The sequence below is a fragment of the Gadus chalcogrammus genome, chromosome 20 (assembly GCF_026213295.1).
Source record: "Gadus chalcogrammus isolate NIFS_2021 chromosome 20, NIFS_Gcha_1.0, whole genome shotgun sequence".
Lineage (NCBI taxonomy): Eukaryota > Metazoa > Chordata > Actinopteri > Gadiformes > Gadidae > Gadus > Gadus chalcogrammus.
The window spans coordinates 11,462,575-11,477,574 of NC_079431.1; the positions used below are offsets into that span (position 1 = coordinate 11,462,575).

At 41.4% G+C, this 15,000-nt stretch overlaps 1 protein-coding gene across 1 annotated transcript in view; it reads left to right on the forward strand.

Annotated features, from left to right (window-relative positions):
- The window catches only part of LOC130373422 (ephrin type-A receptor 6-like), a 33,088-nt gene that overhangs the window by 2,445 nt on the left and 15,643 nt on the right, over nucleotides 1–15,000 (forward strand). The window contains exons 2-4 of the mRNA XM_056579896.1: nucleotides 1,560–1,898; nucleotides 13,358–13,482; nucleotides 13,841–14,003. Coding sequence (XP_056435871.1) covers nucleotides 1,560–1,898; nucleotides 13,358–13,482; nucleotides 13,841–14,003 — 627 coding nt within the window. The remainder of the gene's footprint in view (nucleotides 1–1,559; nucleotides 1,899–13,357; nucleotides 13,483–13,840; nucleotides 14,004–15,000) is intronic.

Genomic DNA, 15,000 nt, shown 5'->3' on the forward strand with positions numbered 1-15,000 from the left:
CAGGAAGGGGTTGGGGATGACTGTGAGTGAGAATGATCAATTAGGAATGTGTAATGGAATGTGGTCTCCTTGTGGCTAAGACAGGAGACCATTACTTTGTGTTAGGTTCAGCTGTATTAGGATAGACAGTTCACTTTGGGTAAAAGCCTAGCAATGGTCCGGTATTATGTTAAGGATGGAAAAGTTTAGGAATTTGTAAAAGACGGTAAGGTTTAGTTGTGGTGCAGTTAAGGTTGGATAAACATTTATGGAACAAGACATAACAACTAGGTAGGCAGGAAGTTAACTCTAGCCATGAGCGGACATATCTAAAGAGTTATGAAAGTTACGTTGCATTCGTAATCTCTTTCAGTGTCTGGCGTATTGACTTTACGGGGCACGAATTCAGTGACCCGTTAGGCCTACTTAACTTCATGTAAATAGGTGTTATGAGCTTTGAATCAAGTAAATAAACATGACTTGACCCGCTGCCACACTACCATCTGTACCCCCCCCCTCCCAACCCCCCCACCCAGCTGATATGGAACACCTTGAACTTAAATGTCAGATGCTACAGCATGATCCAAGCATATTGCACACGGATAACTGAGAGGGATGAAGTCCTCACTGTAAGGTATCAGAGTGAAGTGCGCTACGATTCGAAGGCTGGGGAATGAAAAGCATTTCATAAGATAGATAGTCACATCTCTTGTCTAATGGAATATGATCATGGGTAGACACATGGCCCGCATTTACCAGACATCTTCAGTAAAACAATGGGGTCGCATGATTCTTACTGGGGGAATATTCACATTAAATGCACGAGCATGAGAGGATTTAGGTCTACGTTTTGGTTTGGGGTGACTTTAAGTGTCATTTGATGCCCGGGAGAGTCAAATCCACCCCACTCTGCTGTTCAATGTGTTGGAAATGTTGTTCTTATTCAGCAGGGACAGTGAAAGTATGAATAGACCCTCTCAAAAGTCGAGTGATGACCTTGCTTTGTCAACACTGCGCTGTCAAAACTTTTTCTCTTGTGCCAGATGATTTCCTTTGTTGTGCCGTCAGATGAGAAAAAAATTTTACCAGCTCTTCTAAACTCAATGCTCTCCTCTGACCATTTGTTTCCTCACAGTATTATAAAACCAATATTCTGTTCTGCTATACCACGGTCAGCGAAATTTCTAGTGGTGAGAGGAGTGCATTATGTAAGGAATGTCCCTAAGTAATGAGGCCCATATACATACACATACACATGCACATTATTGATACATTATCAACCATTATACATTCACATAAAAACACAAAGCACGCAGAGCATGAATTGAGGGTCCCATTTTTTAGCGTGGCCCAAAAAAATGGGCCACGCTAATAAAATCATATTGCCGAGTTGCAGGGCTGTGTTTTTTTTTTTGTCTCGTCTCATGTCTAATTTTGGACGGGAAAATCAAACACATAATTAAAACAAAAGTAGAGCTGCCGTGAAGGGCTGTCACTCTGCACCGCGTCTCTCATACCTCTTCATTAACATGTCACACGTCTCGCAAAAATTAATATAAAAATAAAACCTCTCTCGGCAGGCCCGCCGTCCGCTCCCCGGAACCTGATGTACAACCTCAACGACACCTGCCTTATGCTGGAGTGGTCCCCGCCCAGCGACCCGGGGGGCCGCCGCGACGTCACCTACAGCGTGCTTTGCAAGCGCTGCGACCCGCAGCGGAGCGACCAGTGCCGGCAGTGCGAGGAGGAGCTCCGCTTCCTGCCGCGGCCCGTGGGCCTGGTGCACGCCGCCGTGACCGTGGTGGACTTCTCCGTCCACGCCAACTACACCTTCGAGGTGGAGTCCTTCAACGGCGTGTCGCAGATGAGCACCGTCCCGCCACCGGTGGCCACCATCACCGTCAGCACCGACCAGGGCGGTGAGTGAACTGTTTAGCGTTTTTTACGATTTCTTTGTGCGATTCCGATTGTTATTGTTTACTTTTTTTTATTTACGTTTTTTTTGTAGTGGTCAGTGTAGATCAACGGAGAAAAGCATTTATTATCCTTATCAATCATGAAACCGCAACATTTTATTGGTATTATTTGTACTTTATGTTTGATATGATCTGTTCTTCAAGAGCGGGGAAGGAAATGCCACAAAAAGGACCACACCTGAAAAAAAAAAAAAGAAAGTGTGTTAATTTTCGCCAACGTCTTGTAGCTTCCACACCCTGCTCTAAATAATTCATAATGTTGGGTTTTTTGCTCTTAATGTCCTCTATTTCCCCCCCAGGGGCTCCAATCTGGTGTGTAAAACTGTTATAGCTTTTAATTTTTTACTTTGCATATAAAGTCTCTTCATTTATCATTCATCCTCTTTGTTATGCTCTTATGCTTTGGGGAACTATCCTTTAAATCTACTGTTACGCTTACACACCTTTGTGGTATATAAGGGGGACAAGCAAACAGCAATAGTAAGCATGACTGTGACTGATAGCTCCAAGGTGGGCAGGGATACACTACAAGCATTGAAGACATGACTGCCATTTCATGTCTTTTATAGCGAGTTGCAAAAGTAAAGTTTGTTTGCATATTTGTTTGTTTATCTTCACTGGTTTAGAACCAGTTGACAAGGAAAGGCCTGGCCCTCTATCTTATTAAAGGCACACTTTGTCTCACAAGTTGAGACAATTATTTGTTGTTGGATTGAGTCGATATCCTTACAGGCTCCTTGTGGAAATCTCTGTTGACCCATCTTGTGAGGTTAAAGGGATTTGCCTCTTATTTGGAAACGTAAATTGTTAGTGGTTCTGAACCTATAGAAGCTATAAAATATATATTTTGATTTATAGTTTATTATAATGCCCATTCATTCTCGTGCACACATTCACAGACAAACACAAACACACACACACACATGAGCACACACGCGCACCATCTATCAACCTGAACAGCATGTGTTGTTGGTCTAGAAATCCAAAAATGAATGTTTTTGACAAATGTTATGTGACACATGGAACATAAAAAGGTATTTCATCATATTGACGACCCATAGTTAAAAGCCCCGCCACCCTTTTTGCGACTGCTTGTCTGGCTCCCAGATCAATGGTTGATTTGCAGTTGTGATGAGGGGTTTTAGCACTGTATACAATGTGTATGTCTCTCCTTCTGATTTACAATCATATGCATGATATACACATCATGCATATGATCATTCCTTCGTCCGACTTTAACTTTCACCATGTTCTGTAATGGCATTGTGTTGTTTTTTCATAATCATTCATCTTTAAATGCAGTGCACATGGGACACAGTTATTCAGAAGGCCTTAAGATGAGCAACATCGTGGAAGGTGGAGGCTGACATGCATGGGCATTAGTAAACCAACGCCTTAAGCTGGCTTTACAGAGCACACACTGGTACTCTTACCTTGCTTTGTGATTCATCAATGGCATCAATTTCAAGTTTTTAGAGAGAGGATATTGTTCAAATCTGAGAATTGATCCAAGAGGTAAGGCACAAAAAATATAACACAAAACTATAGTATGCATATTGGATTCTTAAAAAAAAGAATGAAAATGTAAAAGAAATGTAAAAGAAAATCTGACATGGATCGGAACACCAGAAAACAGTAATATGTGGAAAGGTGGCTTTCCCAAAGGAATCTATATGGCACATAGCTCTGAAAACACCCAACCGCCCCATACATCCTCCTTAAAAGCTGAGGATCTGAAGTGCACAGGGTGTCAGCAGGGTGGATTTAGGGTTGATCCGTTCTCCATCCATTCACAAATCCATTCTCCATTATCGGTTGGAGGCGAGGGAGAGGGTGTGGAGGGGGAGGGAAAAACTTGAATATATATATCGCACTACAGCGGGATCTTATTTTTCCCGATGACTGAGAGTGATAGGGGGGTTTGTGTGTCCCATGGTGGCCTGTCGGAGAAAGATTTAGTGTGTGTGCGCGTTTGTGTGTGTGTGTGTGTGTGTGTGTGTGTGTGTGTGTGTGTGTGTGTGTGTGTGTGTGTGTGTGTGTGTGTGTGTGTGTGTGTGTGTGTGTGTGCGTGCGTGCGTGCATATGTGTTTGTGTTCATGTCCATGTACATGTGTGTACAATTGAGTGTAAATGGTGAATGTGTTTATAGCCACGGGCAGTAGCAGGGGGTAGGACAGTGCGCTGGCCTTGCGTAGGGAGAAGTCGTAAATAAAGACTCCAGGTCCACTGGCTTATTAACAGAAGATTTATCTCCAAACTCCATGAGTAATATGCGCCCTTGGCACCAACACCTAAAGTTCACCTGCAACATCCCTGTGTGTGTGTGTGTGTGTGTGTGTGTGTGTGTGTGTGTGTGTGTGTGTGTGTGTGTGTGTGTGTGTGTGTGTGTGTGTGTGTGTGTGTGTGTGTGTGTGTGTGTGTGTGTGTGTGTGTGTGTGTGTGTGTGTGTGTGTGTGTGTGTGTGTGTGTGTGTGTGCATGCATGCGTGCCAACCTGCCTGCCTGTCTGTCTGACTGTCTGTATGTGTGAATACTGTGGAGCAAACTTATTAGTAACCTACTTATATACCACTCGCATCCATATCATGGTACATTGTAAGATGAACATAATTACACTCCAAGTAAAATGTTAACACTAGGGTGTTCTCTCACTCTTGAGTGGGAATGTGTTATCCTAATTTAAATGATAATGATAATGCCAGATGTACCCTCTACTCCTTTAATCCTCATTTTCAAACTATGGCTTGTGTCACAGCTTTGGTAGTCAGTCGAAATACCAGGGACGTGTCGGGCCTAATGATTACCAATAACTGCATTTGCCTGTAGCTTTGTGTTGCAATAAATATACAAACAAAATTATTTATTGATTTAAAAAAGATTGTATTGCTTACGCAAAAACTAAATCAATATCAATAGGCATTAAACATAAAAAGAACATAACATTAACGTCACATTAACATAACACTATCATTTACAATAAAGGGCTTATGATGTTGAGAGGAATCGTACTGTTCTATAACTACGTTTTTGTACTCAGCTGGTTTGTTCCAATACAATCAATCACAAAACAATGTAAAAAGACGTTGATTTATCCATTACATATAGGACATGATGATCAGATCATCTCATACAATCCAAAACTAAAGAAATGAACGGTGAAAGCCACTTGGTACAGGGCAGGTGAAGTGCAAGCCAACCTGCTCAACAATCTCAAACAACGGAGCAACTTTTCAACCATCTGGTAAAATATGGAAATCAGATCTTATCCACCAACTGTCAGTCATCTCGGGCCTGTATATATCTTGATATACATATAGAGATATATATAGATATATCTATATTTAGTCATTACTTCACCTTGCCAAAAGCAATAATGTGTCCCTGGTGCAGCTATAAGTAGAGTGAGGGAGGGAGGGAGGTAGGGAAGGAAATGTACACTATTTATATTGTACCTCAGCAAGGGGCCACTTGTCTTTAAACATTCGGTTCAGACAGGAGAGCTAAGCAAAGGAGAGTGAGGGGAGAGCTGGGAGAGCAGAGAGGAAACGCACTGGGAAAGAATGGATGGGTCTGAGAGGAGGGATGGAGATAGTGAGTGAGGCCTACCCCATTGCTGTAGCAAGCCATTTGCCAAGTTGTCAGGTCTTTCTTTCTCCTTACACAACTCATCTCCACATGAGACGTTCAGTGCACAACTATTTCTAATGACGGAGTTTATCTTCTGCCTGAACTGCATAATCGTACCCAGCTCTCCTCATTACACACAAGCACAAACAGATGTACACACGCACACAAGTACACACACACACACACACACACACACACACACACACACACACACACACACACACACACACACACACACACACACACACACACACACACACACACACACACGCACACACACATGCCAAACACCACGCTTTACTTTCCCACTTCCTGTCACTCTCAACTCTTTCCTCAAGCATGGTTGGCATTCATTTCCCATTTTCCAGTCTGGCTCACACCTTCACACACAGACATGTATGTTTGTATTTGCATGTATTAGCTGCATGTGTAGCTGCCTGAGTGCGAGTGAGGCTCCTGCTTTTACCAGACAATGAAGCTCTTAAGCTCTGCTACATAAACAGGGCAGGATGTTGTGGATGTGAGGAGAGACATGGAAATCAAGTGTCGAGAACCTTCTGTTCTTCACAATTAATTGCTTGCAGGGAAAGTGAGGTTGGGTTCAAAATTAGTATTGATTGTGGCCAGCAACTACATGGCCTGGCTTCACAGGCCCATCCTACACATCGTTGGCTGTCCACGTCCCTAATACGTGGGGACAAGAAGGATCAGCAGGAAGCCACAATCCAATTAGAGATATGTTCTGCCCGTGTTAGACAGGCCTGTTAGCAGTGCTACGAAATAACACAATGGGTCTTTCTTTCCGTCTTTGCTTTTTTCCTTATTTCCTTTTGTATTTATTTTGCTACTGCCTTATTTATTTGATTTTTTTGTTTTGTTTGGTTGCAAAGCATGCCGCACTATTGTTATTATTTGTCTTTATCTTTTTGTTATTTGTCCGCCTAATATTGGGTAATTGTTTCCGCCTTCAGTTTTTGAGGATCACACCAAACCATGACCAAATATATATATATATATATATATATATAAAAACAACGACTCCATACTAACGCTCAAAACAACGTACACATGCTCCTTAATCATGCCCGAACTTAAGATATATTAAATGTTTTTCTTCTGTTAAAATTGGGAGTTAGGCGAGTAGTAATGATAGTGAGATAAAATGATTATGCAAATGGAGTGCTTGTTATTATTTTATTTTATCAAGTCCACTTCAGACCAGTCCAGGAACTTTGTAGGCCTATCAATGACATCCCCCTTAGTTAATATGGAATGTTTTGTGTCGATAGCTCAGAAAATGACATCACAATGTCAATTTAAAATTATCACTGTTGCAGGTGCTCAGTGAGCTATTTTTCATAATGTAAGTCAATGGGGAAAGAACGCTGACTTCACCACTCCGAAGGTGAACAAGTCAAAGTTGTCAAAGTTGGTACACACAAAGAAACCATGCGTAAGCAGATCTCTAAAAATGAAAGCATCACTTTGACTACAGGGGGCGATATAAATCGCAATCAAAAGTTAAATGATCAGGCCCATTATTCTATTAATCACAAGTCCGCTTCAAAGTGGCCAAGGGACTTGACATTTAAGTTAAGTTGCAAATCGCATGCTTTTTCTTTTTACTTGTAGTACGGTACAGTACTGCAGCTAACCTTACAAAGTATGTATTGCTGCTCATAGTATGCATACAATTTGGACATACCACAGGCGATTACACTGATTAGCGCAACGGTAGGGCCTCCCATCCACTTTCATAGGCTCAGTCGATGAGGCGTATCTTCTGCTGTACAGAAGATGTGGGGCAGAGGAGCCACAAAGCGTGCTTTTTTTCTTATGTATTTAATAATATTTTTCTTCAGATAATAAGTCATTTTGTACTTCTTTATTTTGTTTCTTCGCTCTCTCTCTGTCTGTATGTTTACTCCTTTCCTTCTTTTTTTTTTCCTTCTTTCTATTTTTCTAATCGTTATTCTCTTCTTTAATTCTTTCTTTCCTTTCATTCTTTATTTTGTTTTTTCTTTCTCGCTTCCTTTACTTCTTTGTTCTGTGCTTCCTTATGTATTTCTTTCCTTATTTCTATTTTCTGTCCGTCTAATTTCTGAGGGTTGCTGGTTCGATACTTAATGCCTCTAGGTCAACGTGTTTCTTGACATGAACTATATATATATGTTCCGAAACTGCCCGTGAGAACTTAAGGTCTTAAGTGCTTAGAGTGGCCAGAAAGCAAAATTAGATGACTTATGGCCATCAATTTTGCTCAGCTTCTTTGGCAGAGTGAATTCATATTTAAAACAATTGTTTCTCAAGTATTTCGATCTGGCTTTTACTTCCAACCAAAATAATCTGTCAGTGTTTTAAATAACGTCATCCATTACCTTAATAGGGTCAAAGTACTGAAAGTCAAATTTAATAAATTAAATATAAATGATGTCGGCTCAGAGGCTTGGCATCAATTTCAGAGCTATGTTGCTGAATCAAGGAGTACAATGATTACCTCACATGGTATTAAGATTGGTTTTTCATTCACATTGACTTCTCAAGGCCAATGTAATGTTTCTGGTAGCGACCCAATTGCAGACACAAACAGGAGATTCAAGAGTATTTCATGAATGCAAAATGCAAAAAAAAAATGGTGAAAAAGGGAATCAAAATAGAAAAAACTAATAATATAATAATCTACAAACAATAAGAGAAAAGATCAGTAGCATAGGAACTTCAGACTATGGATTAGGGTTATAATCAGGGTTAGGGTTAGGGTTAGGGTTAGATACATACATTCTGAAAATGAACAACTACGGAAGGGGCTGACTTAGATGTACAAGGGAACAAAGGTGAACCTAATCATCTAATTAACACAGGTAGAGTCAATCAAGGGAAGCGACTTGGGCTAGAGAGGGGACACTTCTCGGTTGACTGAGATGCATCTGTCTTTAACTCTTGGCGTCAGGTTTTCACAGTTGGACAGGGAGGAAGAGGTCCACATTGAATTCGTCAATATCGGTGTGCACGTTGTATGAGCATAATTGCCAACCCTCCCGGGATTTTTCCCGGTAGTGTCCCGATGGTCACATTCCTCTCCCCGGTAGTCAGCCGGAAACAACACCATCCCCTGGCTCTCCCAATTAAGGAAAATAAATATGTATAGTTTTTCATTTTATCTTATTATATTAATAAAAAAGTATATAGTTTGATACACAGATGCTATCCAAACGTTACCCAATGCAATGGGATTGGGATTGTTGTCTGTATGCTAATGTTCGATAAAATTACTAATCCAATTGTAAGGCGACTAGACGAGACGCCTGCGTGTTGGGATCTGCCATCCGTCAGGCAGCACCCAATCAGGTTGCTAGTGCTAGCTACACACCTCAGCAACGACGCATTAATAAAAGGGCACCAAATAAATAAAATAAGCAACTTTAGGTCAATGGATTTTTTGGGATACATATATTCTTCTCTTTTTTTAGCCGGAACATTTTTGTGTTTCACACCATTAAACATCCACTAGAATGCAGGGAAGTCTTTAGTAGTGTTAACGTCAGGGCGTTATGACCATGTCTCATTAAACAGGGGGAGAAAGCCTGATAGCCCTATGTTCATTATCGCCCGCAACAATGAAAGCCTGTCTGCAATGGCAGAATCGTTGGAATGGGCATGAATTTGTATAGTGTGATCCCAGCATGAGGAGAGAAAGATGGTCATCGACAGGACAGAGCCCCGTCCAATTCGAACTAATAAAGCCGTATTGTACAGAGTAGGAGATTTTTTGAAAGAAATTTGGAGCAGAACGATGTCCTTCAATCAATTCATCAGATTACAACGTACAAAAGAGATGCAGAAAACAGAAGTAACAGAAGGTAAAAGGTTACAATATCAACCACCCCTGAACATTAAAAAAAATCCATCGCTTAAATCGACAAAAACTGAAAGACTGCATTCTCAGCGTGGTAATAAACCCAAGATTCAGCAAAATATGACATCTCTAGAGGGACGGATATCAACGTGAACGATTCCATCTTACAAGAACCATAGCCAGTATCCCACACACTTCCATTCTCTTGAGTGCAGGGAGTGTTGGCGATGATTGTTGAGGTGGTTATGTTACTAATGGTACCCAAAGACTGAAATAATGGGTTCCTTCACTGTTGCACCACCTGTGTCTGAACACACAGGATCCCTCCTTCTAGCGATGGCCCTCATTGCCTCTGCAATCAGAGATGTGGTTTCAGCACACAAAAGCCCAGTGACTAGCATGCTGCACCTTGATCATCTGCCGTCCCCCTACAGCCGCTTTGTGTTCGCTCTTAAAATAATCTCTGGGGTTTCATTCCCTGTGCAGGTGTAAATGTCCATGACAAAGCTAAAGTAGAACCCAGCGTCAGCATTGCTGTGCATTCCCTCAGGGGAAAAACGTCGGAGCTCCACCACTCATCATCATCGCCACTCTAGGCGCTGGGATGCTCCAACATCTTTACTGATCGCGCAGAGTTCAAATATGTGCAAATATCGCACTGATTTTTCAGCAACACTCTCCAATGAACAATCACATCAAAATCCCGTATTGTTTCCGCGGGGAAAAAATAAGGAATACACGGTTTTACGGATAAATATTTCATAAATATACCATTATATTGCCAGGCTGCTGAAAAAAAACGAAAAGTTAGAAGTTCTAAATATCGGACAAAAGTTACTTCTGATTGCGTCAGGTTCACTCTACATGGCGATTGGCTGCGACCGCGCCGGTTCCGCCCAGCCTAGCGTCCCACACAGGGGGCCTCCGGTGGCCAACATAGTGCTGGAGCTGGGGCTGAAGCGTGTCATGGACATGAGGCTTTACGTAATGAAAAGTGTCATCCTCCAGGGTTAAGCTCACTCCAAACGCCTTCAGATCGCTAGAACCGCCACCCTAAGAGGCTGCAGTGTGAGTGCAGCGTACGTCTTCCAACCCTTGGGTCGGGGGTCCGAGCTCCCTGCTGCGTAGAGACGTGTACAATTTGTCCAACTACATATATCTAATCTCAGAGCCGGCAGTCCTACTATGCTTTCAGCTACTCTGCTATGCTATGGCAGAATTCTCGAAGGAGACGGAACAGAGCCTGGGCTGTGTGCCAAAACCTGAAACGGTTGGAGTCTACAACGTGTAGATTGGAAACCTTTGCTAACCTACCGGCTGAGTTTCTGTTCGCTGTGAGCCGATTAGACACTCAACATCTCCACCTCCAGCCAGAGGATTGGTCGAAATAAATGTGAAGCAAAAGAAAGTGAAATGCCCCATTCACCCTGATACGAGCCAGGTCTGATTTGTGAGACTACATATCACTCTCTCTATAGCTCATCTCTGTGTCTTTCCCACCCCTGCAGACCAGTGTACCGAATATAGGTTTTTATTTCCACATTTTCTGCTTCTCATCTCTCTTCTTACTTACCTTTTCTCTTCTTGCCCCATACATCATCGCTCTCTGTCCATGTCCTTTTGTTGCATGACGGATGGTTTTTAATTACCTGTTAACTCTCTGTGCTTAGCAGATACACATGATAGATGGTCCAGGGGACAATGCTAACCAACATCTGCTCAGGGCCAAGGGAGACTAAGTAGCTTCTTCCTCCCCACTATCACACTCTGTGTGTGTGTGTGTGTGTGTGTGTGTGTGTGTGTGTGTGTGTGTGTGTGTGTGTGTGTGTGTGTGTGTGTGTGTGTGTGTGTGTGTGTGTGTGTGTGTGTGTGTGTGTGTGTGTGTGTGTGTGTGTAGGGGGGGGGGGGGGGACTCTGTTCCTATACCGTTTGACAGCCATTTAGTAGCACGTGGCCTGTGACAAAACATACTTACTTATTACTGGGGGATTATTACTCTCTTTCATTATTTTTTACAGTGGACAAGGTAAATATCTGGACCTGGGGTGTTACTGTTATGGTTAATGTTACCTATTTCTTTGTTGAAGTTGTATATATTTAGAAAAAAAGAATTGGGCATTTTCCCAGTTTATTCATTCATCAACACTGAGTTGTAGTTTAGATACTAAACAGGCTAGCAGTTCATTAAACTTAAGCAGGTGTCTTTTTGCCAACATTTGCTAAATCCCACAATAAGCAGTGCGTGCGTGTGTGCTTGTGTGTGTGTGTGTGTGTGTGTGTGTGTGTGTGTGTGTGTGTGTGTGTGTGTGTGTGTGTGTGTGTGTGTGTGTGTGTGTGTGTGTGTGTGTGTGTGTGTGTGTGTGTGTGTGTGTGTGTGTGTGTGTGTGTGTGTGTGCTTTCGCTGTGTCCTCTGTTTCTCTCCTCATCCCTCCCTCTATATCTATCTCAGGGAATCAGGTGTTAGAACATCGTTTAAGCTTTGGCTTGGCTTCAATGCTGGCTGTATTGATTTTTTAAACAGTTAATGGGAGAACCGCAGGGCAGCAAAGCTAATTAAAATCATATGCAGGTCAAGCTCATTTAATGACTCTACATTAGTTTATGTTGAGCTTAACCACACTTGACTGGAAAATCTATCCATGTGGCATCATAATTGACTGATGGAGCTAATGGCTTTTCAGTGTTCCTAGAGAAGCAAGATTGACGTCTCCTTCAGTGTAATTTATGAGCTGTGACACACCTTAGAGAAGCATTAGCTATAGGTGACCTCAACGTATTGTTTGGAAAGTGTCATGTGATGGGGTTGACATCTGACAGTCTACTTGTTAATTCACGTCCATCGAGTTTAAAATGTTGAGAAGTTAAAGAGGTATGTCTACCTGACTGAAATGGATGATTACTATTGTGTTGCTTTGGTTCAGCTCTCTCCTTACAAAACATTTGAAAGTCACATTCATGACGGTGGCCCTTGACAGCTGCATTACAGAAGAAGTCACTATGTTGAGCATTTTTGTCTTTTAACACATTTGCATCAATGGGTTTAGGCAGTTCTTCTTTTTGAACATACTATATATCTCGTCCTTGTTTTGCGTTCCGTGTTATAATGCAAAGTTAAATACTGTGTTGTTTGACCTGTCAGAACCTTGGGTCACAGGTTACACTTTGTCGCATGCAGGAATAGTGTAATGAATGGGAATCCATGCCACTTGGGTCTTAATTTCCTGAGTGAGGTCAGTATAATCCGATCAGTGATGATATTACACAATAATCTTAAGTATACAAGCCCACAATATAAATATACTTCGATTCATACACAGCCCAAACACAGCCCTTTAGACTCACAGATTAATCTATTTTCAGTCGCACATGAGCTCATGTTCCATTACAGTCACATATTGATAGGCCTATTTACCGCATAAAGGGTGCTGTTGTGCTAATTATACAAAAGAAGCCAAGCATTGAAATCAATTTCATGAAAGAAAAAAATATTTGCTGCATACAGGTAACTGATATAGTGCAAAACCCCCTTAACCCCCGGGGACCTAAGAACTGAACACAAGTTCCTACGTGAGAGCTGTACATTCTGTAGGGATTGATCTAGTCTAATGTACATAAAACCATGTAATAATGCAATGATACACACATGCATGCATCTGCTCAACAGCTACCTGATACCAGTAACCCTGCACAATTCTAATTAACTTTCACAGGATTAGGTGCATTTAGCACATTTAGTGTATTCTCTTTTCTCTGATCACTTACACAAGATGTTTTCCTCCTTTGTTGCTTTCATTTTATTTTTCCCCAAATCTTTGATAACTATTTTGTCTGAAGTGGCAACCTAAGCATCTAGAAGCATTAAAACACTTCTCGGAAAATGCTGGAAACATGAATGTTTCTGTTTGTTTGTCCCCTACTAGGTCCAACCCTGGTAGCAGCTCTGAAGAAGGACTGGGCATCTCCCTACAGCATTGCCCTCTCCTGGCACGAACCCGACGACGGGGCTCTGCCCATCCTCGATTATGAGATCAAGTATTATGAAAAGGTAGACCGTGCTCTGCTTATTGATTCCTTTTGTGTCTTTTTTTAAGGAGAAAAAGAACAGCTTGAGCAGTACAAAAGCCTAGAGGATAACATATTAAAGCAACAGTGCGCTTGTTACCAATCTGGTCCTCAATGTAAATACAAACAATTGCAACAAAAAGAAAGTAACAGTCATAACACTGAGGCGATAAAACGAAAACAATGCTTCAAAAGATACAACTGCTGACATATGCTAAATTAATGGCTACTTAAAGTAGATATAAAACAACTGATGTTGACTTACCCCCTCCAAAGAACAATGTTTTTGTAGTTGATATTGTGTGTTTCTTGATGTAATCCTCTTGCCTATCCCCATCCAGGAGCACGAGCAGTTAAGCTACTCGTCCACTCGTTCCAAGGCCCCCAGTGTTATCATCAGCGGTTTGAAACCGGCAACCTGCTATGTCTTCAGCCTGCGTACGCGCACGGCATTTGGATACAGCTCCTACTCTCCGAAATATGATTACGAAACCACTTCAGACTGTGAGTAATTGTGTTAATTGCGTTTGCCCTTTTCTTTTTTTATTTGTGCTGAGTCTGATAATATAAACACAAAAAGTGTTAAGATTATGCATTGTTAATTACTGCACACTGAAACCGTCAAAAAGTGTTTTGAAATATGAGGAACCACAACTTCTTCTCATGTTTTGGCCAATATCTATAGAAATGAACATTTAAAGTGAGATATTCCTTTTATATTATTATCTGATACACATCTTTAAAAAGCAGGTAGGGTTTTTGATTCCAATTAGTGATGATATTCTTCATTAAATTGGAAAAGAGCTTATAGGCTTTTGTTTGACATTATTAAGTCATGCACCGTTGATTCATTGAATTAATTTAACGTTATTCCATAACACTGTAGATTGGTAATACCTGCTTGACGTTATCTTTTGCACGGAAAATTATCTTCCATTTGAAACAGTCTGTTTATTTAGGTTTGGTTATGTGCATTCTTTACTTCCCATGAGTTTCTTCTGATGACCCCCTTGCTATACCGGTGTACTTTTGTTAAAGGTGGATGCTTCAGCCTGAGCCTGGATAGGGCCATAGAGAGCTACAGTACGGTTGATAATGTTGAGTTGTTTGTATTTAGTTTGAAAGCGTCTTTCATTATGATGTTCTTTTCTTTCATTTTTCAAATGTTTTAGTTCTAGCTAAGGCTGTGTTGACACATCTGCACCAGTCTCGTCAAGCGGAGGAATTGGCCTTGCCTTGACTCCTTATTTTCCAAATCTTTGGTATTCTTCTGCTCAATCAGATTGATCTTGGCCAAGCCTTTTGACAGCAATACTTTTATCGAGGTGGAAAATAAGACGTTTACTCCCCCATTCTCTCTTTGTGTTTCACTTTCTGTCTTTCTTTCTCTTCATCACTCTGTCCCTCTTTATCTCTAGCTGTTTCCGTCAGACAATGACTGTACTGATTTTCCTGAAATGATGCGCTTTAATCCTCTTTGCTATTTTGGGAGAAGTAGTGT